The 21,212-nt window shown below is 28.8% G+C and overlaps 2 protein-coding genes and 1 pseudogene across 2 annotated transcripts; all 3 read right to left on the bottom strand.

The window, feature by feature from the left end:
* Positions 1 to 7,203: 7,203 nt before the first annotated feature.
* Positions 7,204 to 10,516, bottom strand: LOC107957058 (probable glutathione S-transferase). The gene is made up of 2 exons (XM_016892486.2): positions 9,993 to 10,516; positions 7,204 to 7,804 (listed from the first exon to the last, which is right to left on the bottom strand). Exons 1-2 carry the CDS (start codon positions 10,299 to 10,301, stop codon positions 7,442 to 7,444), a joined length of 672 nt encoding a protein of 223 aa, XP_016747975.2. The 5' UTR covers positions 10,302 to 10,516; the 3' UTR covers positions 7,204 to 7,441.
* Positions 10,517 to 12,485: 1,969 nt separating this feature from the next.
* Positions 12,486 to 16,583, bottom strand: LOC107957059 (probable glutathione S-transferase; annotated as a pseudogene).
* A 1,766-nt stretch (positions 16,584 to 18,349) lies between these two features.
* LOC107957060 (glutathione transferase GST 23) lies at positions 18,350 to 19,623 on the bottom strand. The gene is made up of 2 exons (XM_016892487.2): positions 19,166 to 19,623; positions 18,350 to 18,819 (listed from the first exon to the last, which is right to left on the bottom strand). The coding sequence occupies exons 1-2, from the start codon at positions 19,472 to 19,474 to the stop codon at positions 18,499 to 18,501; spliced, it is 630 nt and encodes a 209-aa protein (XP_016747976.2). The 5' UTR covers positions 19,475 to 19,623; the 3' UTR covers positions 18,350 to 18,498.
* Positions 19,624 to 21,212: the final 1,589 nt, after the last annotated feature.

Consider the following 21,212-nt stretch of genomic DNA (forward strand, 5'->3'; position numbering starts at 1 on the left):
ATAATTCTAAATTTCACCCTCAATATTTATATTTTTTTTTATCAATTTGGCCCTCTTTTTCTTAACTAAGTGTGAGTTTGGATGGGCGATTGGGTGCAGTACGGTGTGTTTAACTTATTTTTTATCTCACGATATAGTATCGCTATAGTATCTAATATCACCGCCATCTCTATTTTTACACAAACCGCAGCTAAATGCATCGCCCATCTAAACCTACCCTAAATTCGGTTATTAACCTTTTAAAAAACAATATTTTTTTTAAATACTATTTAAAATATTAATTTTTATTAGTATTAGCGTGACAACTCTCGTGACAGTTTATGTACACTTCATGTTGATATGGCATTACTTATCTTATATAACACATGAACACATAATTAAAAAATCATAAAATGTAAATTTATTTATAAAAGTTAAAAAATTATGATGAAGTATACGTGGATTGTCATGTGAGTTGCCTTGTTTAAATTTTTAACGGTTTAGTCAGTGTTTCTGTTAAAAATTCAATTTGACTATGTTTAAAAGATTGATGATCAAATTCGACTCTTTTCAAAAAAATTTAAGCCAAAAAAAGAGAAATTGACAAAAATTGTAGGCCCCTAAAAGTTAGAATTTGTCATTAAGACTTTTTTATACAAAGATGAAGTACTATAAAAGATTTTATATAATAATATAAGGTAATGTCATACATGATGCAATATAAGGTAAGGTAATGTCATGCATGATGCATCTTTATTAATTGCTTTTTTTCGTTTTTAGAAATAAATTCGTGGTTGGTTGGTTGAATTGATTAGGTCATTAGTTCGTCGATTTGATAAGTTCGATAAAGATATAATAAGAAATTCATAAAAAAGAATAATTAAGAAATCCAATTCAACTGTCAATTTAATTGATTTTTTAACCGGTTCAATCGGTTCGATGTCTTTTTTCGAACCTATATTCCAACCTGTTTCTAGTCCAACCGAACAATCCAATCTAATTTAAAAACAAGTAAAAACCCCATATATAATTTTGAACTCCATATATAATTGAATATATATGTTTTTTTTATAATTAATGTATCATATATATTTATTTTACCGGTGTGCTGATTTGATGATTAGAGTGTTCACTGTCTCAGATGTGCTCTGGGTTCGAGTCACGCTAATCGCGCTACTGTTAGGACTTTGCTCTCCTCTTATAATTCACCAAAAAAAGGTAATTCATCTTTAATGTTTTACAAACGGATCATCATGTCGAGGGAGCATTTAACTATAAAATCAAACCGTGCTACTGTGTCGATATGTAATAAGTGAAAAATATTTTAGGATTGTTTTAGAACTAACTACTACTTAAATTATTCGAAAATTCTATTTTATTATATATTATATGTGTATGTATGCTAACATATATAATAAACAAAAATAAAATAAGATTACTTCTTTTTTCATGTTTCTTACTCGATGAATTTAGTAATAATTCGGTTTTTCGTAGTGTCGGAAAGTGAAATATCGACACTTTATTTTCGTAAATTAAACTCGTAAATTTCATTATTAAATCACGCCCAACAATTTTGGGACCTTGAGAATTTTATTTTATTTTATTTTTTTAACTTTTGAAATTGGCATGTTAAATAGTTGTTTCTTCATGTGGGAGACGCTCAAAGTGGTAAAGGCAAGGAGCAAGCTTGTGCTTGGGACAGCAACTTGGGGAAGATTTCGGTAAGTTTCCCTTGAAATTTACACACTTACTAGTTTCCTTAATTGCCAGGTTGAAGTAAACTAGTTGGTGACTCAAGTTGTCTGAATTTTATGAATAAACTGTGAATTAGCTGCTGTTGATTTTCGTTATGTAGCAAATAAAACGTGCTAGAAATTTGAAGAAATGGTTGTCCAAAATGACTGTTGTTTTCATGATATATCATGTCTGACATATGAAGAAATGATTGCCTAAAATGGATGCTGTTTCCAGAATTTATTATGTCTGACATTTGAAGAAATGGTTGTCCAAAATGACTGTTGTTTTTATAATTTATTATCAAAGCTCACCACCAACTCAGTCAGTGGCCTAAAATTTTGGGCATATCAGCAGATGAATTTGTTTCAGTAAAATTGTTGAATGGTTAGCTAAAATCATGATTTAATATCTGATTGTGATTTTGCTTTTGAGTTATCCTATTTTTTAGCTAAAGTTGTTTTAATTTCAGCCTATATAAAGGATGTAAATCAGTGAATAAAATTTGTCTCGAGTTCTTATTTCTCATTGAGTCTCTTGTATACAATTCAATCTTCCTATTTAGTCTAACATTTATTATGTCTGACATATGAAGAAATGGTTGTCTAAAATGGCTGTTGTTTCCAGAATTTAAATTTTAAATTAAAAGTTTGAATTAATCAAATTATTCAGATCAACTTGAATAAAAAATTAAATTTTTCGGTTTAATTTGAATATGAACTTGAATATGAATTACAAAATTCGAGTTATCTGAAAATCTAAATGAGAAAATACAAAATTACGTCATTTTGATAAATATTTACTTTCTCTAAAGTTAAAAACCAAAACTATTAAGTTAAAAAGTAAAAGTACGTTGTTTTGATAAATGTTTATCCATCAGCCTTATTTTCCTTCTCAAACCCCCCACTTTCCCTTTTTTCCTTTACGCAAAATTAACTTAAAAGTTTGTACTTCGTCTACTAGTTAAATGATCGGTCTGTGTAAACGCCATATTGTGTATAAATAATATGATTCGTTAATTCAACTCGATTCGACTCAATTTGAAAAAAAAATAAAAATTGAATTGGGTTGCTAAAATAAGATTCGTCAACTCGACTAACTTGAAATTTTTTTACTCGATTGAATGCTAACCTCTACTAGTAAGTTTGATGAAAATTGAGGGAAAAATTTTGATGATTGTTAGTTGTTGAGTGAGCTGTCGTGGTATGCAAACCCCATGCTGTCCGACCATGACTTATTGTTATGAAAATAATGTCCTGCTACTGGAGTTGATTAAATATTAATGTCCTAAGCTACAATTAGAAGATGTCATAATGTTGTATCGTGATTAAAATGTGAGTATTTATGTTGTCTTAAAACATTATCTAAAGTGGATTAATTACCATAATTTAAACAGTCTTAATAATGAAATTGTGATATCTTAAAGCTGTAAATTGAGAGGAGTTTATCGTACTTTGATGCCGTGGTTAAAATGTATAACTCTGGGAGTAAATCGAGTTTTATTTGTGGGATGACATGTTATTTTAGAAGTACAAATTGAGTGTTGCTAATGGTGAGTTCTTTCAGTTTTTATTGATTTATGTGTAATGTTTAATTGAATTTTTGAGTTTACAGGTCGGGAATTTGAAGATAAATATGTGACAACCAGTTGGTATGATTACAAATGTGATATGAAAGGCTCATATTCTATTATTATAAGTTAACATGTTAAACTGCTTACGAACTTTTAATTTTTATTTATGTCCTTACATAATTTATGTTTTGTTATAGTATTAGTTATAAAAATGTCACTGAGTTGATTACTTAGTGTAGAAGGCCCAAAATTGCCTGGCCCAATTTCAACTACCAAACCCTAAATCAAAAAAAGCCCAATTGCCCATTAAGTTAAATTAGGGTTTCAGAAAAGCTAAAACCCTAGCCACCTGTTCCACCGCCAAGCTCACCTCAGCACCGCCCATGTCAGCCACCTAACTCCAGCAAGTTGCACCTGCAAAAAAATTGAAACGGAAAGGACAGAAATTAATAAAAAAAAACCATGTACATGGCTATAGAAGCCAAATCGAAAATCAATGTAAGGGGGGATTGGATTGAATACAAAGAGATTGATTTTAGCATTCCAATAATAAAGAAACAACGAGCAGTTGAAGAGAAAAAGAAAAACAAGTCACAAACAACCTAAGGTTTATTGTTTTTGTTTCTCTTCTTCCTTTTTTATTATTTTTTCTTTCTTTTCAAAATTAAATATATACCTATATTTCTCTTTTTAAAACTATTTATCTATATAAAAATATATTAAAAAGGGAGAGAAGAAGAAAACTTATCTTTTTTGCTCGGAAAACATGACTTTTGGCCTTCCTACCGCTGCATACGGTGGCGTCGACGCCGACGAACGACGGTCGAAGCGGTGGCCGATGGCCGGAAACCTAGGCCGGCGATGCCCTGCTGCAGAGAAAAAGGGAGCTCTCCCTTTTGTTTTATTTAGAAGAATGAGGAGGAATGAAGATTTTAAAAAAAACTTAGCTTTTATACCCTTTTAAAATGACGTAGTTTTGGGTTTGAGGTTCAGACGTCAAAACGACGTCGTTTTGAGCCTTAACCCGTGACCCGACCCGCTCCAAGCCTAGGATCCGCGTGTTTCTAAAAAAGGGGGTATTTATTTTTTAGGTCCTTCCACTTTTTTATAGTTTTGAAATTAAATTTTTCATTATTTCTAATTTTACCCTAAAATTTATTTTCGTCTTCATTTTGGTCCTATGTGGTGTTGCGTGTTTTAGAGAGAGGGTTTATTGCCTGATTGGGTCCCTCCTTTTTGTTTGCACATTCGAAATGGTCCTTTCCTTCTTCATTTATTTTCAAATTGTCCCCGAACTTTCATTTTAGGTTCGATTTAGTCCTTTTTTTATTTTTTTTAATATTTGAATTAAATTAATTGGTTTAATGTTATTATATTTACTATTATTATTTTACTATTATTATATAATATATTTTTATTATCATAATTTTTATTATTTTACTATTATAACTTAACGTATTATTATTACTATTATTTTTATTTTTATTACCATTATTATTATTATACTTGTATTTATATTTATTTTATTCTAATACCATTATTGTTATTACTTCTATTATTTTTTTAACTATTATTATTTATATATATATTATTATTATTTGTATCATTGTTATTATTACTGTTATTAATATACTTATTATTGCTATTATTATTTTTATTATTGTTACTATTTTATTTTTTACTTTTATTATTAATATTATTATTATTATCATCTTATTTTATTACTATTATCATTGTTGTAATTACTATTACTAGTATTATTATTTTTTTAACTATTATTATTATTGGTGGTAGTATCATTACTATTATTATTTTATTTTATTTTATTTCATTTTTTTTACTTATACGTCATTATCATTTCTATTATTTCTTTTTATATCTATATACCTCATGTCTTTAAGTACATTTATTTCATCTTACCCCATCATTTTATTATTTATTGATCCATACCCCTATTATATTTGTTATTAATATTAGTATATGTTTCATTACATATGTATATATCTTTTAATATATATATATGTATATATTTATGTAATATTATTAATAGTTGTTTTTTTAACATTATTAATATTTCTAATATGTATATACTATGTAAATATTTTAATATTATATTATGTATAAATTTTTTATATATACTACGCATATATATCTTTTAATATTGTACTATTATTATTATGTATATATATATTTCTTTTATATAGTTCTTATTACTTCTATTATTACGTATGTACCTTAATAAATATATGTATGTACTTTTATATCATTATTATCGTTTTCGTTATCATTGTCATTTTATTTTGCCATTTTTTATATTTATTTATTTATTTATTTGCTTGCGTATTCGATTATTTCATTTTCCTCACGTATGTGTTTACATTTATATGATACTTAGCCTCGTTATTGTTTCATCTTTTATAATTGCTCATATTATTGTTTTTGACACTATCACACCTATCATCATGTTATTATACATATTAATACCCTAATTTGCTTTATGTTTTACTATAAATCACGTTTTTTACTCAATATATTAAAACAATTCTTTCATAAAAGCAATATCCTGTATTCGGTAATTCGAGATAATCGTGCCCTAACTTACTAGGTTCCGATTTTTCTCATCTAACCTAAATAACGGAATATTCTTTTAAATCATAATGCGAATCTTAAGAATGCTTATTTTCGGAGATACAAGGTGTGGTGCCCTAACTTACCTGGTATGACATTTTAATACCTCGAAATAAGAGCTTTTGCAAATAAAGGCAATGTTCGGTGTTCGAAAATTCGAGGAAACGTTCCCTAATTTACGGGGTTTCGATTTTCCTCGTTCACCCTAGCTAACCGAATATCTTTTTGAAAAGTAGTTAAAATACACGGATTCTTAAGTAAAAGGCAAGCTCATTCTCAAAAGTTCGAGATGTTGTGTCCTAACTCACTGGATATGACATTTTGTTGCTTCGAGACGAGAAGGTCTTTAACGTTCAAATGTTTTTTTACAAAAAGAATGCTAGTATTTCAAAGTATTTTAAGTTTTCAATTTTCGACACTAAGACGCTAATTAACCAACTAGGTACCAATTTTTGGGCATATCGAGGGTGCTAATCCTTCCTCGTGCGTAATTGACTCCCGAACTCATTTTCTGATTTTCGTAGACCAAAAATTATCGTTTTAGTAAGTCTTAACTTTTATTAAAATGATTAATTTGAGGTGACCCGATCACACCTCATCAAAAAGGATTGGTGGCGACTCCTCTATTTGTTTTCATTTTCAAAATCTAAGTTGATTCTCCCGTTTTCAAAAAAATGGTTACGACACTTAGCATTCAGTTTGCTTTCCGTGCGCAGGTTAAATTCAATTGTGTGCACTCATTGTTATCAACATCTAGCAGAAAATCTTGCACTCAGCGAGTTGGTGAAATTCTTGCTATTTTGGTTGGCATGTACCTATAGGTTTTTATGGTATATTAAGTTTAGTTAGAGAATTATTTCATACTTTGACAGATCTTATAAATAGACAAGTTAATTAATGACTTTGAATTATCTTACTATAAACAAGGAATCGCTCGAAAATTAATTAATGACTTTGAATTATTATTTTATTAAATAATTGAATTTCGAGGTGAAATTTTATTAATACATCATCGTGGTTTCATAAGGATAAGTTAATTAAATTATTTTGTTCATAGATTTTAATCAGTAAAGTTGTCATGAGTTTAATGAAATTAGAATTGGGCTGAGAAAATAATTTAGTTAGTTTAATTAATTAAAAGAATAAATAATATTTTGTGCAAAAAAAAATATTTATTGGACTAAAAATTATATGAGTTGGTTTAAAGACAAAACAACACATATAATTGACTTGATAAATGAAAAGGCCCAAATAGACCTGATATAGGAGGGAAGGGATGCAAACCAGTATGGACCCATTGAACTGGATTTTTATTATTTTTTAATCTTGATGATTTATTTAAACGAACCAAACAGACCAATCGAAACTATTAGACCAACAAATCGATAACTTGATCGGTTCGAATTTTGAAAACTTTGGATAAATAACATAAGTGTTCAAATACTCTCAAATATTGGATTACATCTTCAACCTTATGTGGAACATTTAACACTTCCATGGGAGAAAATGCAATCAATGTTCCAAACCCTAATTCGATTTTGATGTCAATAACATCTCTTTACGACGCTTCAAGTAAGCAACTATCTTATCAGTATCAGGCAAGTTGTCTTTGATTATAGGGACTGATTTGAAATTTTGAATCCACGAGCTCACTTGAGGGAATTTGTGTGGCTCAAAGACTTTAAGCCCTGCTGTGTCTTCGAAAACCCCGAGCCAGTGAGCAACCATGCAAAATGCAATGTCCACCATGTTTATCTCGTCTCCACCGAAGAATTTTTTCCCTCCGATCAGTGCATGTTCTTCCATGGCTTCCAGCATTTCCAACCACTCATTCACTACTGCCTGTTGTTCTTCACCTTCGGTTTGATAAAGCTTTGCGATTATAGGATTCTGTTTTAAACAGAGATTCTAGTATCAGCCATCAAAATTTATGTACAATACAAAATTTCAAACTACAAAGAGCTAGAATCTTAATTTCAAATAGGTTAAAATATGTTACAAGTCCTTGTATTCTCTGTATGTTTGCAATTTAGTCTTCCTATTTTTTATTTCAAGAAACTTAATCCCACTACTGTTAAATTTAAAAAGGGTTAAATCACTTTATGGGTCTGGAACTTAGCAACTACTCCCACATTGGGGCTTGAACTTTTTTTGTTCAAATTAGTCCTTGAATTTGGCGATTGTTCTCACGGTATGGCCTAAACTATTTTTTGTTCAAGTTAATCCCTAAACTTAACTATTATTCTCACATTGAGGTCTGAACTTTTTTTTGGTCCAAGTTAGACATTGTTTGATAAACCACTAAAAAATTTTAATCAATTAAAAATTAACATTTTCAATGATTAATATTTTACACACGTTTAATAATCCAATAGAATTTTTTCAATAAAAAAGTGTGAAAATGATGAGTAAATAAAAATTAATTATCACTTAATGGAGAATATTTTCAATTAACTTAATTTTATTTTATTTATTTTAATACTATGTTATCCTATAAAAACTTAATGTTTAAAAATATAAAAAGACAAAAATATCTATATAATCTTATAAGTTACTTAGCAAATTAAATATTTTTTTAGCAAATTAAATATTTTTTTAGTAATTTCCTAAATTGGGATATGATTGGTGGGTGACACCGACTCAGTAAAAAGCTTAATAAATAACTAGAAATTATATCACACACGTATGCATGTGAAAACTACAAATTTCGAACGCAAATGTATGTTTAAAAAATAACGTACAATAAATATTGAAACATATGATTTGAAACTAATTAAAAACAACATATGAAATATAAATGGTGTTAAAATGAAAAAAATAAACTAACGTTGTTTATCGTTTTTTTGTCCTCAATCTTGAGTCAGTGTCGAGTTAACTTGTTATATCAACTCAGTTAAAAGCTTTATTAATATTAACTATATATACAACTGGCGGGGGTAATAAAGCGTGCATAATAAAATAAAAATGTATAAAAATATCAAAATAAAACTTTACTTGAATGGTAAATTAAAAACTTTAATGATACAATTGGCATGGGTTTAATTCCTACCATTTTTTAAAGTGACAAGACTAAAATAACCTTGAATAATATTACTTATTTTAATTACGTAAAGGCCTTCTCGTAATTTCATAGCCAAGTTGGTGCCCGGTTGACTTGTGACACCAACTTAGTCAATGCTTTATTAATATTGGAAATCCAATCACATGCGTATGCGTGTGGAAACCACAAATTTAGTACACAAATATGTGTTTAAAAATAACATACAATAAATAATAAAATGTATAGGTTGACACTAATTAATAATAGTAACACTTAAAATATGTAAGATATTAAAATGAAAAAAAAATAGATTAAAATTGTTTATGATGGTGTTGACATCAATCTTGAGTCGGTACCGAATTAAGTTGAGACACCAGTTCAGTCAAATATATATATAATTGATTGGGGTAAAAAAGTGTGCATAATACAAATTGAAATGTTCAAAAATATTAAAATAATACTATAGTTGAGTGATAAATTAAAAGTTTTTCTAACTCAATTGACCCGTTTTCAATTCCCATAATATGTATTTTTTATTAATTTTTTTAAATAGAAAAACTAAATTATCCTCAAATATATAAATTATTTTAATTATAAAAAATTATTTTCGTATTTTTTCTAATTTAGTTGGTACCACGCTTATCAAGTCAATAGAACACTTCAAAAATAATATTGACTATTTATTCAAAAAAATTGACTATTGATATAGATAAATAAATATAAATAAAAAATTAATAAATGGGAAAATCACCATATGCATCAATAAATAAATAAAAAAAGGTTTAATTCCAAAATTAGGATCTAAACTATGTCAATTTTCTCATTTTTACTACATAAATTTTTTGGTAAAAATTATGCTTACACTATTAAATTTGTTATATTTTATCTAAAAAGTGTACGATGCCAATAAAATTAACCGTTTAAATATCATTTTTGCAAAAAAAAACTCTTAGACACCTAAGTGGTAAATACGATATAGTTTGAGGGTTAATTTTGTATTTAAGCCAAAAAAAAAAAAAGAAAAGAAGAGGATTTTACCTTGTCATCGGCAAATTTGATCCAAAACAGAGCAACGGCTCTGTCATAGGGATTAGCCGGCAGCAAGGGATTTTGCGGCCAAATTTCATCGATATATCGAAGGATGACGGTGGATTCGTAGATCGGTTTTCCGTCATGAACGAGCACCGGGACTTTCTTATGAATTGGATTATATTGAAGAAGCAAAGGACTTTTGTTGGAGAGATCTTCTTCGATGTATTCGTAAGGTATGCCTTTGAGTTTCAGAGCCCAAATTACTTTGTAAACGTACGGACTAAGCCAAGCTCCGAATAGTTTCACGACCGCCATGGTTGGGAGATTAGTCGATTTTCTGGTAGATCCTGAGAGCGGTGAGCGTAAATTTATAATAAGATTAGTAGTCAAAGCTTTGATTAAGGTAAAGATGAAGTGTTAATAAAAGGAATTAAGCAAAGGTGGATAGAAATACTTTTATATAATAATATAAAGTAATGTCATGCATGATGCAACTTTATTACTTGGTTTTTGTAATTTGAATAAATATTTTTAGAATACGTGTTTAAATCGGTCAGGTCATTAATTTATCGATTTGATAAATGTAATTGTTCAATAAAAATAAAATAAATTCATCAAAAATATTTTAAAAATTCAGTTCAATTCTCAATTCAATTAACTTTTTAATCGGTTTAAGTTGTTCAATACTCTTCTTCAAACAAATAAATTTGACCAACCGGTTTGATTCATATATATTTCCTTAAAAATATGTTTTTTTCTTATATGGTTAATGTCTCATATATATTTGTTTGGTAAATTATAAAAATAGTTATTTTTGTTCGCCTCATATTATATTTTAGTCAGCTATGTTTGAAATATTACATTATAGTCACTTACATTATAGTTTTGATACGAAACGGTCACTCTGTCGTTAACCTCCGTTACCTCTCTAACAACAATCCTATGTGGCAATCCGGATGGGTTCTAAATGCCGACTTGGATGTCTCACTGGGACGAGAATAGGTTTTTAATTAATTACACCTTGAATTGGAAAAGAAAAACTGTTCGTCTCCTTTTTCTTTTAGTTTTATTTTCCATTTTGACCGAAAAACTATTCTTATCCCAGTTAGATATCCAAATTGGCATTTAGAACCCATCCGGATTGCCACATAAGATTGTTGTTAGGGAAGTAACTGAGCTTAACGGCAGAGTAACTACTATGTAACAAAACAATAACATAAGTGACTAAAACGTAACATTTTAAACATAATCAACAAAAATGTAATCTGGGACAAACGAAAATAACTATTTTTATAGTTTATCCATATTTGTTTTGCCATTTGTAAAGATGATTTGTGATTATTCTTTTCAATAATACCATTTTTAAAATTTTAACTCGAAATCTCTTCTCAAAAGTAGAATATAACTTACTATTACACTTAATGATTAGATAAGATAAATTTTTAAATACAAAAATGATAAAAATATATATATAAACATTGTTGTATATCATGATTAGTGAATATAATATATTATATCTTTTAGGTATTTAAAATTATCTAATTTAAATATAACCTAAACTCTATCTAGTATGTTCGATGTTTTACGTAAGCAAACATGTCATCATGTTTGATTCCAAGAACTTGCTAGAAATTTTTGAGTCATTGTGAATATATTTATACACTAATAGTAATTATATCTTATGCGTATGAAAATCATAAATTTAAAATACATATGTGGGAGACTTTAGATGGTCTGCTTCTTTATCACAAGCGAGAACTTGATAAAATAACGATATTCATTGATAGTCTAAACACGGGCAATTGATAATATCAAAGTCTTCAAATTTTAAAGCGTATTGAATAATGGAGGTTAAGACATGTTCCTAATGAAGAGAATAAATATGCACATTTCCTAGCTAAAATAGCTTTAGACAAGAATGAAGGTGTTCAGGTTTTCGATGAAGCTCTTGGGGAGCTCATACTAATTTAAAATGTTTGATTTGGTAATTTGATTTCGTTTTCATAACTAATTGAATTGATAGTATTTAGTCATTCTCGTGACTTATTCTTAACTAAGGTCGTTTATTTTGAAGTGATCATATTTTTACAATAGTTATTTTTTTTTTGTGATAAAAAAAATTACATCAAATTTCCTTGAAGAAAAGCTTGGCTACTTTGATCACGTTGCAACATCGCTAAGACTGCATCAGGAGGGTTCTCGTAAATCTGTAAACTTATCTTCCATTCTAGACTCATCTTTGCCAAGCAATTGGCCACTGAATTAGCTTCTCTAGGAACATACCTTATCCACCACTGCCCTTCAGATTCTAAAATTCGTTTAACTCTCCTAAGCATTGTAACTCCTGAGTCGTCCCCCCACGCTCTTGTAGGGCTTTGACCACCTCCGGATTATCAATTTGAACTATTCTTTATTTTATGTCTAACTATTGTAAAACATATGTAATAAATAAGTATTTTCCTCGTGTTCTTACACTAATAACCAAAAGAGACATTATTATTTTATCCCACATCACTTAGATAAGGGTTTTGAACTTTGTTTAACTATTATTTAACACTTCCATGGGAGAAAATACAATCAATGTTCCAAACCCTAATTCGATTTTGATGTCAACAACATCTCCCTACGACGGTTCAACAAAGCTAACATCTTATCAGTATCAGGCAAGTTGTCTTTGATTACAGGGACTGATTTGAAATTTTGGATCCACGAGCTCACTCGAGGGAACTTGTGTGGCTCAAAGATTTTAAGCCCTGCAAAGTCTTCGATAAGCCCGAGCCAGTGAGCAACCATGCAAAATGCAATGTCCACCATGTTTATCTCGTCTCCGCCAAAGAATTTTTTCCCTCCGATCAGCGCATGTTCTTCCATTGCTTCCAACATTTCCAACCACTCATTCACTACCGCTTGTTGTTCTTCACCTTCGGTTCGATAAAGCTTTGAGAGTAAAAGGACTCTATTTTAAGCAGAGATTCTAGTATCTGCCATCAAAAGTTATTTACCATAAAAAAATCCAAACTAAAAAGTGTTAAAATCTTAATTTCAACTAGGTTAAAATATGCTATAAGTCCTTGTATGCTTTGTATATTTGCAATGTAGTCCTATTTTTTATTTCAATAAATTTAATCCCACTACCGTTAAAGTTAAAAAGGGTTAAATCACTTTACGGGGCTAAAACTTAGTAACTACTCCCACATTGGGGCCTGAACTCTTTTTTTGTTCAAATTAGTTCTTGAACTTGGTGACTGTTCTCGCGATATGGCCTGAATTATTTTTTGTTTAAGTTAATCCCTGAACTTGACAATTATTCCAACATTAAAGCTTAGATTTTTTTTGTCCAAGTTAAACATTGTTTGATAATATTTTCAATGATTAATATTTTACATAAGTTTGATACTCCAATAGAATTTTCTATAAAAAAGTGTGGAAAATGATGAGTAAAGAAAATCTAATTATAACTTCATGGAAAATATTTTCAATGAACTCAATTTTATTTTATTTATTTTAATATTTTGTTATCCTATAAAAACTTAATGTTTAAAAAACTTGATTTTGGTTTAGAATAAAGTAAAATGTTTAAAAATTAATTATAACATGTAAACTATAATTTTATATAATTCAAAATCTATATTTATAAAAAAAATCTAATTTTATTCCATAATTAATTTTAATTAATGTATCAAACAAATTTTATAACTTAAATTCCGCACTTCAATTTTCAATAATAACCCTTATTTTTTCAATACTTAATTTTCCAATTTATCAAACAACACCTTAATCCTTAATATTTCCTTAAAACCCTAATGCTCAAGCCTAGTTCAAGCACTAACATGAGATCAATTACCAAGTTTAGGGATTAACTTGAACAAAAAAAAGTCCATACCCCAATGTAGGAACAATTACCTAGTTCAAGCCTTAACATGTGAACAATTGCCAAGTTTATAGATTAATTTGGACAAAAAAAAGTTGAAACCCCAATGTGAGAATTATTGTCAAGTTCATGCCTCAAATTATGATTTAACCCATTTAAAAATGTAAATATAACCGTAAACACAATTAACTCTTTATGTTAAATTCGAGTTCATAACTCCATTTTTTTTGGTTATATGACTATTAAATGAGTAACTTTTTTTTTATTTAAAAATATCGCACCAACAAATTTAACAAAAAAAATTAACTGTGTTAACAATTAAATATAAATTTTGATATATAAAAAGTAGAGAAATTAAATTCTTGGAAATAAAAATAGATGACTAAATTCTAAATATATGAAGAATATGGGACTTAAGAGTGTATTTTAACTTTTCAACTATCATTAACTATTTAATACTAGATTATAATAAAATTGTCTATCATTTTGTTGTCCTCGATCTTGAGTCAATGTCGAGTTAACTTGTGACATCAACTCAATTAAGGGTATTATTATTAACTATATATAACTGGTGGAGATAATAAATCGTGCATAATAAAATAAAAATGTATAAAAAATATTAAAATAAAACTTTAGTTGAATGGTAATTTAAAAACTTTAAGAATGCAATTGGCATGGGTTTGATACCTACCATGTTCATTTTTTTTAATGAAAATATTAAAATACCTTCGAATAATATTACTTATTTTAATTACATTAAAGCCTTCCCGTAATTTTCTAACCGAGTTGGTGCCCCGTTGACTTGTGACACCAACTTAATCAGGTGCTTTATTAATACTAGAAATCCTATCACACACTTATGCATATGGAAACAACAAATTTAGAATACAGATGTGTATTTAAAAATAACATACAATATATAATAAAATGTATAAGTTGATACAAATATTAATAATAACACGTAAAATATGTAAGATATTAAAATTTTAAAAAATAGATTAAAATTGTTTATCGTGATATTGTAATCAATCTTGAGTTATGTCGAGTTAAGTTAAAACACCAGTTCGATCAAATACATTAATATATGTACTAGAAATCCTCTCTATATATAATTGGTTGGGGTAATAAAGCATGCATAATAAAAATTAAAATGTAAAAAATATTAAAATAGTACTTTAATCGAGTGATAAATTAAAAGTTTTTCTAACCTAGTTGACTCGTTTTCAATTCCCCCATATGCATTTTTATTAATTTTTAAAATAAAAAGACTAAATTACCCTCAAATAAAATACATTATTTTAATTATAAAAAAACATCTCCGTAATTTTTCTAATTTAATTGGTGCCACCTAGACCTGTTCATGGGTTAGGCTATTAGCTCAGGCTCGAAGTCCCACTTGAAATTTGAGAGGGTTTGGACAAAAATATTAGGTTCGAAAAAAATTAAACCGGTTTAAAATATGAGTTGGGCTCGAGCTTGAACATTCAAAGACCCAATCCCAATCTGTTTTAAGTTTATAATACTTTATATTATGTTATTTTTATATATTATATAATTTAGAACACTTTAAAAAATAAGCCTATACTAAATATATAATACTATTATAATGTAAACATTAAAATAATGTTAAAATCACTATATAAAAAAATTTAAATAAATAAAAAATATAAAAAATTATTAATATTAAAATAAAATAAAATAAATATACTTTTTTAAAAAAAATTAAAATTAATATGGGTGAGCCTAAAATGGGTTTAGATTAGTTTATTGCAAACATAGGTGAGTTTGGGCAAAATTTTAAGCTTATATTTTGATTTAGACAAACATAATGTATGTTAATATCACGTTTATACTCAATTCGAACCCGACCTAACCCAAGAGCACATCTAGTGCCACCCTTATCAACTCAATACAACACTTAATAAATAATATTCACTATTGATATAAATAAATAAATATAAATATAAAAAATCAATAAATGGGAAATTCTTCATATGCATCAAATAAATAGAAAAAGGTTTAACTGCAAAATTAGTGTCTAAACTAGGTCAATTTTCTCAATTTAAGTACATAAATTTTTTGGTCAGAAATATGCTTAAACTATTATTTTCGTTACATTTTATCTAAAAAAGTGTACGATGCCAATAAAACATGGTGCTATATTTTTTTTGGTAAAATAGGATAAAATTAACCGTTTAAATATCATTTTTATAAAAAAAAACTATTAGGCACCTAAGTGATAAATACGATATAGTCTGAGGGTTAACTTTGTATTTAAGCCAAAAAAGAAAAGAAGAGGATTTTACCTTGTCATCGGCAAATTTGATCCAAAATAGAGCAACGGCTCTGTCATAGGGATCAGCAGGCAGCAAGGGATTTTGCGGCCAAATCTCATCGATATATCGAAGGATGACGGTGGATTCACAGATCGGTTTGCCGTCGTGAAGGAGTACTGGGATCTTCTTATGAACTGGATTATATTGAAGAAGCAAAGACTCTTGTTGGAGAGATCTTCGATGTATTCGTAAGGTATGCCTTTGAGTTTCAAAGCCCAAATTACTCTGTAAACGTACGGACTAAGCCAAGTTCCGAACAATTTCACGACCGCCATGGTTGGGAGATTAGTCGATTTTCTGGTAGATTCTGAGACCGGAGAGTGTAAATTTATAGTAGGATTAGTAGTCAAAGCTTTGAGTAAGGTAAAGATGAAGTGTTAATAAAAGGAATTAAAGAGAGTACATAAAAATATTTGTATATAATAATATAAGGTAATGTCATGCATGATGCAACTTTATTACTTGGTTTTTGTAATTTGAATAAATATTTTGAGAATCGGATTGGTAGTCGTATCAGTCAGGTTATTAACTCATCGATCTGACAAATTCGATTAGTTCGATAAAAAAAATAATAATAACTTCATTAAAAATATTTACAAAAATCTAGTTCAACCGTAAATTCAACTAATTTTTTTAACTAATTCAATCGATTTAATACTTTTCTTCGAATAGATATCCTAACTTATTTCCAATCCAATCAATCAATTCGATTATTAGTTTTTGATTCAATAAATTGATCGATTGTGACAACATTAAAAATATATCTACATATTTTATTTTGCGTTTTGAATTTTGTATATTTACCGCCTAATTTCAAATAGAAATATAAATATGAATTATTATATATGTCTTTTCTTGTATAGTTAATGTATCATATATATTTAATTTACAATTTATGAACATTGTTTATGGAAGAAGGTATCATTTCTCCCGTTTATGGTTACTCTTTCTAACAACATCATATTTAAAATTTTAACCTGAATTTTCTTCTTAAAAATACAATATAACCTACTATTACACTTAAAATTATTAAAAACAATATATATAAAAATATATTGTCGTAATCATGATTACATGAATATAATATATTATTTTTTATGGTATTTAAAATTATCTAATTTAAATAGAACCTAATCTCTATCTAGTATGTTTAAAATAGTTTATCTTTGATGTTTTACCTAAGCAAACATTTGTGATCATGTTGTGGAAGCACTTCTTTGATTCCAACAACTTATTAATATTTATTTATGAAAAAAAAATTAAAATTTGTTTTACTCAACGGTGGTGTCAGCCTCCGGCCATCAATCCTTTCTTTCTTATTCTCATTCATTACACATGACTTCTCTCTTTTCAGTTTGCAGATCTATTTTGGATGTATCTTTATTGTTTTCACAAGTTGTGATGGACAGATGACGGTGTCTGTCATTTGCTAAAACTTCATCGGCCACCAGTGCCTCTTCGTCAACTTATTACTATGTTTAGGAGTATTTCATAATAATAAATGATTTCACGAGTTGATTTGGCCCATGTTGTCACGAGTTTTATAAGTCTTCAGTTTTAGAATTTTTTTCTACTCTTGTAACACGTTTTTTAGTCTTGCTTATGCATATAATCTTAGTTTTACAAGTGATTTTAGGGATGATTTTGTTGTCGTCCTCTCTAGTTTGGTGAATGCTCGATTCTTTTTTCAATTTTTCTCGCTGCTTTGGGCCATCCGGGGCTGATTTCCTTATCGTATTAAGTGCTTGCAACCACTCCAAATATGTCGTACTTGAATTGTGACAAAACCAATTGCCAACGTGTTATAATGTTCTATTGATGATGATACTAAAGTCTTTGTTGTGTTGATAGAACTTGTCTTTCACTATCTTTAAAATTTTTATATTTTCATTTTTCAAAAATCATATTTAAAATTTCAACCAATCACATTTCTTTAATTTTTTTCATTTTCTAAAAACAAAAACAAAAACAAAAATGAAAATGAAAATGTTCTTTATTTCTTGAACAAGAAGGAACCTAATCCTTTTAGGATTTGATGCTACCTCTCCGAATAACATCCTTTCAAAAACTAAAGCAATTTAATTTCTTATTTTTTTTGCCAATTGAGTCTTACCTCGATTGGCATTGGTATTTTTACCAGTATAAGAGGACATAAATTTGAGTGCGCTGAAGCGTATTATTCTCTTATTTAAGAGTTAAGAAAAGACTATGAGTAGTTCTAAGTATTGTATCAAAAAGAACAGATAATACACAAGCTTACTATCATTCAATGGGCTCTTTTGGTTTTGAATTCTCCTTGGAATCATTAATGAGTTGCTGGTGACATTTCCCTTTGACACCTTAAGTAAGCAAGCATGGCATCAAGGTCAGGGAGATCTTCTTTGATGACAGGAACTTGCTTGAAATTTTTGAGCCATACATGCAAACGATGGAGCTTATGAGCTTCAAGCAGTTTCTCCCCTTCCAACCAATGACCAAGTCCCAACACTATATCCAACATGTTAATGTTGTCCCCTCCAAAGAATTTCTGGTCTCCCAGTGCTTTTTCTTCTATAATTTTCAGCATCTCCAAGCTATCTTGTTCTGCTTTATGTTGCCCTTCACCAACCATCCACATTGATGGACCCTGTAAAGATCCCCAAGGAAAGGGAAAACATTTTCCAAGTTAGAAAAAAGGCTTCGCCTTGCTAATTCAATGTGAAAAAAGAAAACCCTTCTGGACAAAAAATGGCTTATAAATCAATTCATCAATAATTTAAAGTTTTGAATTAGATAAATTTTAGGCCCGTTTAATAGATTTAAGGCTAGCCTAAAATTTTACCTAAACCTAATTCGGATAAAAAAACTAAAATTTAAGTCCGACCGGCCCATATTAATTTTGTTATGTTATTGAAACCGAACCATTGCGGAACGATGTAACTGCATCTATAACTAATGAAAAATTTACAAAAACAATTAAAAAAAATACGTACCTTAGCTTCAGCATACTTTATCCAAAACCGAAGCATGGCTCTCTCATAAGGATCAGTTGGCAGCAAAGGATTATGCGGCCATATCTCTTCAATGTATTCAATAATAACAATTGACTCGTAAATGGGTTTCCCACCATGAAAGAAAACTGGTACCTTCTTGTGAATGGGATTATATTGAAGAAGCAAAGCACTCTTGTTGCAGAGATCTTCTTCTATATAGTCGAAGGATATGCCTTTCAATTTCAATGCCCATTTGACTCTGTAAGTGTAAGGGCTTACCCATGTGCCAACCAGCTTTACTTCACCCATGTTTGAGGTTCGAACACTGAGATCTATGGAGTTTTTTTTTTTTTAAAGCTTGGACCAATAACTTGAAAGGGGAAAGAGTACAATTGAAAATTGGGTTCATTGATAGCTCCTGTCGAATAAAGTCAACAATAAATTCAAACTTGGTGGCTGAACCAATCTTTGATTGGGTGGATGTAGGGATTTTGAAATAAAAATAAAGAGTAAACTATTAAAATAATTATTTTTGTTTATTTTATGTTACATTTTAGTTATTTATGTTTAAAATATTATGTTTTAGTCAGTTATGTTATCGTATTGTAACATTTTGTCATGAAACCGTTAATTGTCATTAATGGTGTAACGGTAAGCTGACGTGGCACCTTAAATCATTATTTCAAACAAAAATTTTAAGTTAATTTATACAATCAATCTTTATATTTTTTTTTATTTTGAGCAATTCTTTTCTTTTATTTTTTTTTAAGTTTCCTTTTTTACTCACCCAATAAATCTTAAAGAGCTTACTTTCTATTAGGAGTCCGATTCAGTTTGATTTTAAATTTAATTGAAATCTAATATGATTATCGAATATTAAAATGTTTCTTTTTGAGTTTTAGTAATACATAAAAAGATAAATATAATAAAATATTTAGAATTTAGAATAATTATGGGCAAATTATCCTGTTAAGCATTCTAAAATTAAGTCGTTCTTATTTTACTCACCTAATTTTTTTAGTCACCAAATTGGTCAAATTAGTCACTCCATTGTTAAATTTAATGGAATGGTTTTCCCCTTTTTTTTATTTCTTTTTCTTTAATTTTTCTTTCTTTCTTTCTTATTTTTTTTTCATCTTCTCCCTCCTAACTTAGAAACCCTAGCCATCGTTTCTCTTAAAAATGTTGCCACTTCCTTCGTTCAACCATCGTTGATGAGCGTTGTCATGTAAATGAATGATGACGAGGAACGCTTCTTTCTCCTTATTTTCCTTCTCCTTTCTTCTCCTTACCCATAGCCATCACTTCTCGCTGTCGCTATTGCAATTGTCCAAAGTCAACCTGTTGAGTCAAAACCACCAAAGTAAAGTCCAAAGCATCTACTTCAAATCTATAGGATCAGATCTCTAAAAAAACCCTAAAAACTTGTGAGGTTACTTCTAAAACTTTAGAATTTTTGTGCTTTGATCTCCTAATTCTGCCATTAACATGACTTGATTTTTAAATGTCCTTTTACTTTGAGCTTGCTGGCAATGGTTCGACAGAAGCAGCGACAACATCTTTAAGGGTGGTGATGGCTAGGGTTCCTTGGTTAAAAGGAAGAAAATAAAAAAGAGAGAGAAGAGAGAGAATAATGGAAAAAAATAGAAAAATTTTAAAAAATAAAATAAAAACTTAATTTAACAGTTGAGCCACCAATTTGATCAATTTCTTTAACAAAAGTAATCAAATTAACCAAAAATATTTGGAGTGATCAAAATAAGAATAATCTAATTTTAGATTGATTAGTGAGGTAGTTTACCCTATAATTAGGGATACATTAACGATAAATTTTAATGTATTTAATTTATTGAATGCTAATGATGTTTTTTCAATATATAGAGGCGAAGCCAAATACACTGCAAAAACCCTCGTCAAAAAATATGGCGATGCTTTTCTTTAAGAAATGCCTCTAATGTTTAGAAGGTTTTTTTTTTCCATTAAAATAGTAGCATTCTCAAGTCGGGATGGCAATGGTGAGCAAGGCGGGGGCGAATATTGCTAAATT

Source organism: Gossypium hirsutum, chromosome A02 (genome assembly GCF_007990345.1).
Source record: "Gossypium hirsutum isolate 1008001.06 chromosome A02, Gossypium_hirsutum_v2.1, whole genome shotgun sequence".
In the NCBI taxonomy this organism is placed as follows: domain Eukaryota; kingdom Viridiplantae; phylum Streptophyta; class Magnoliopsida; order Malvales; family Malvaceae; genus Gossypium; species Gossypium hirsutum.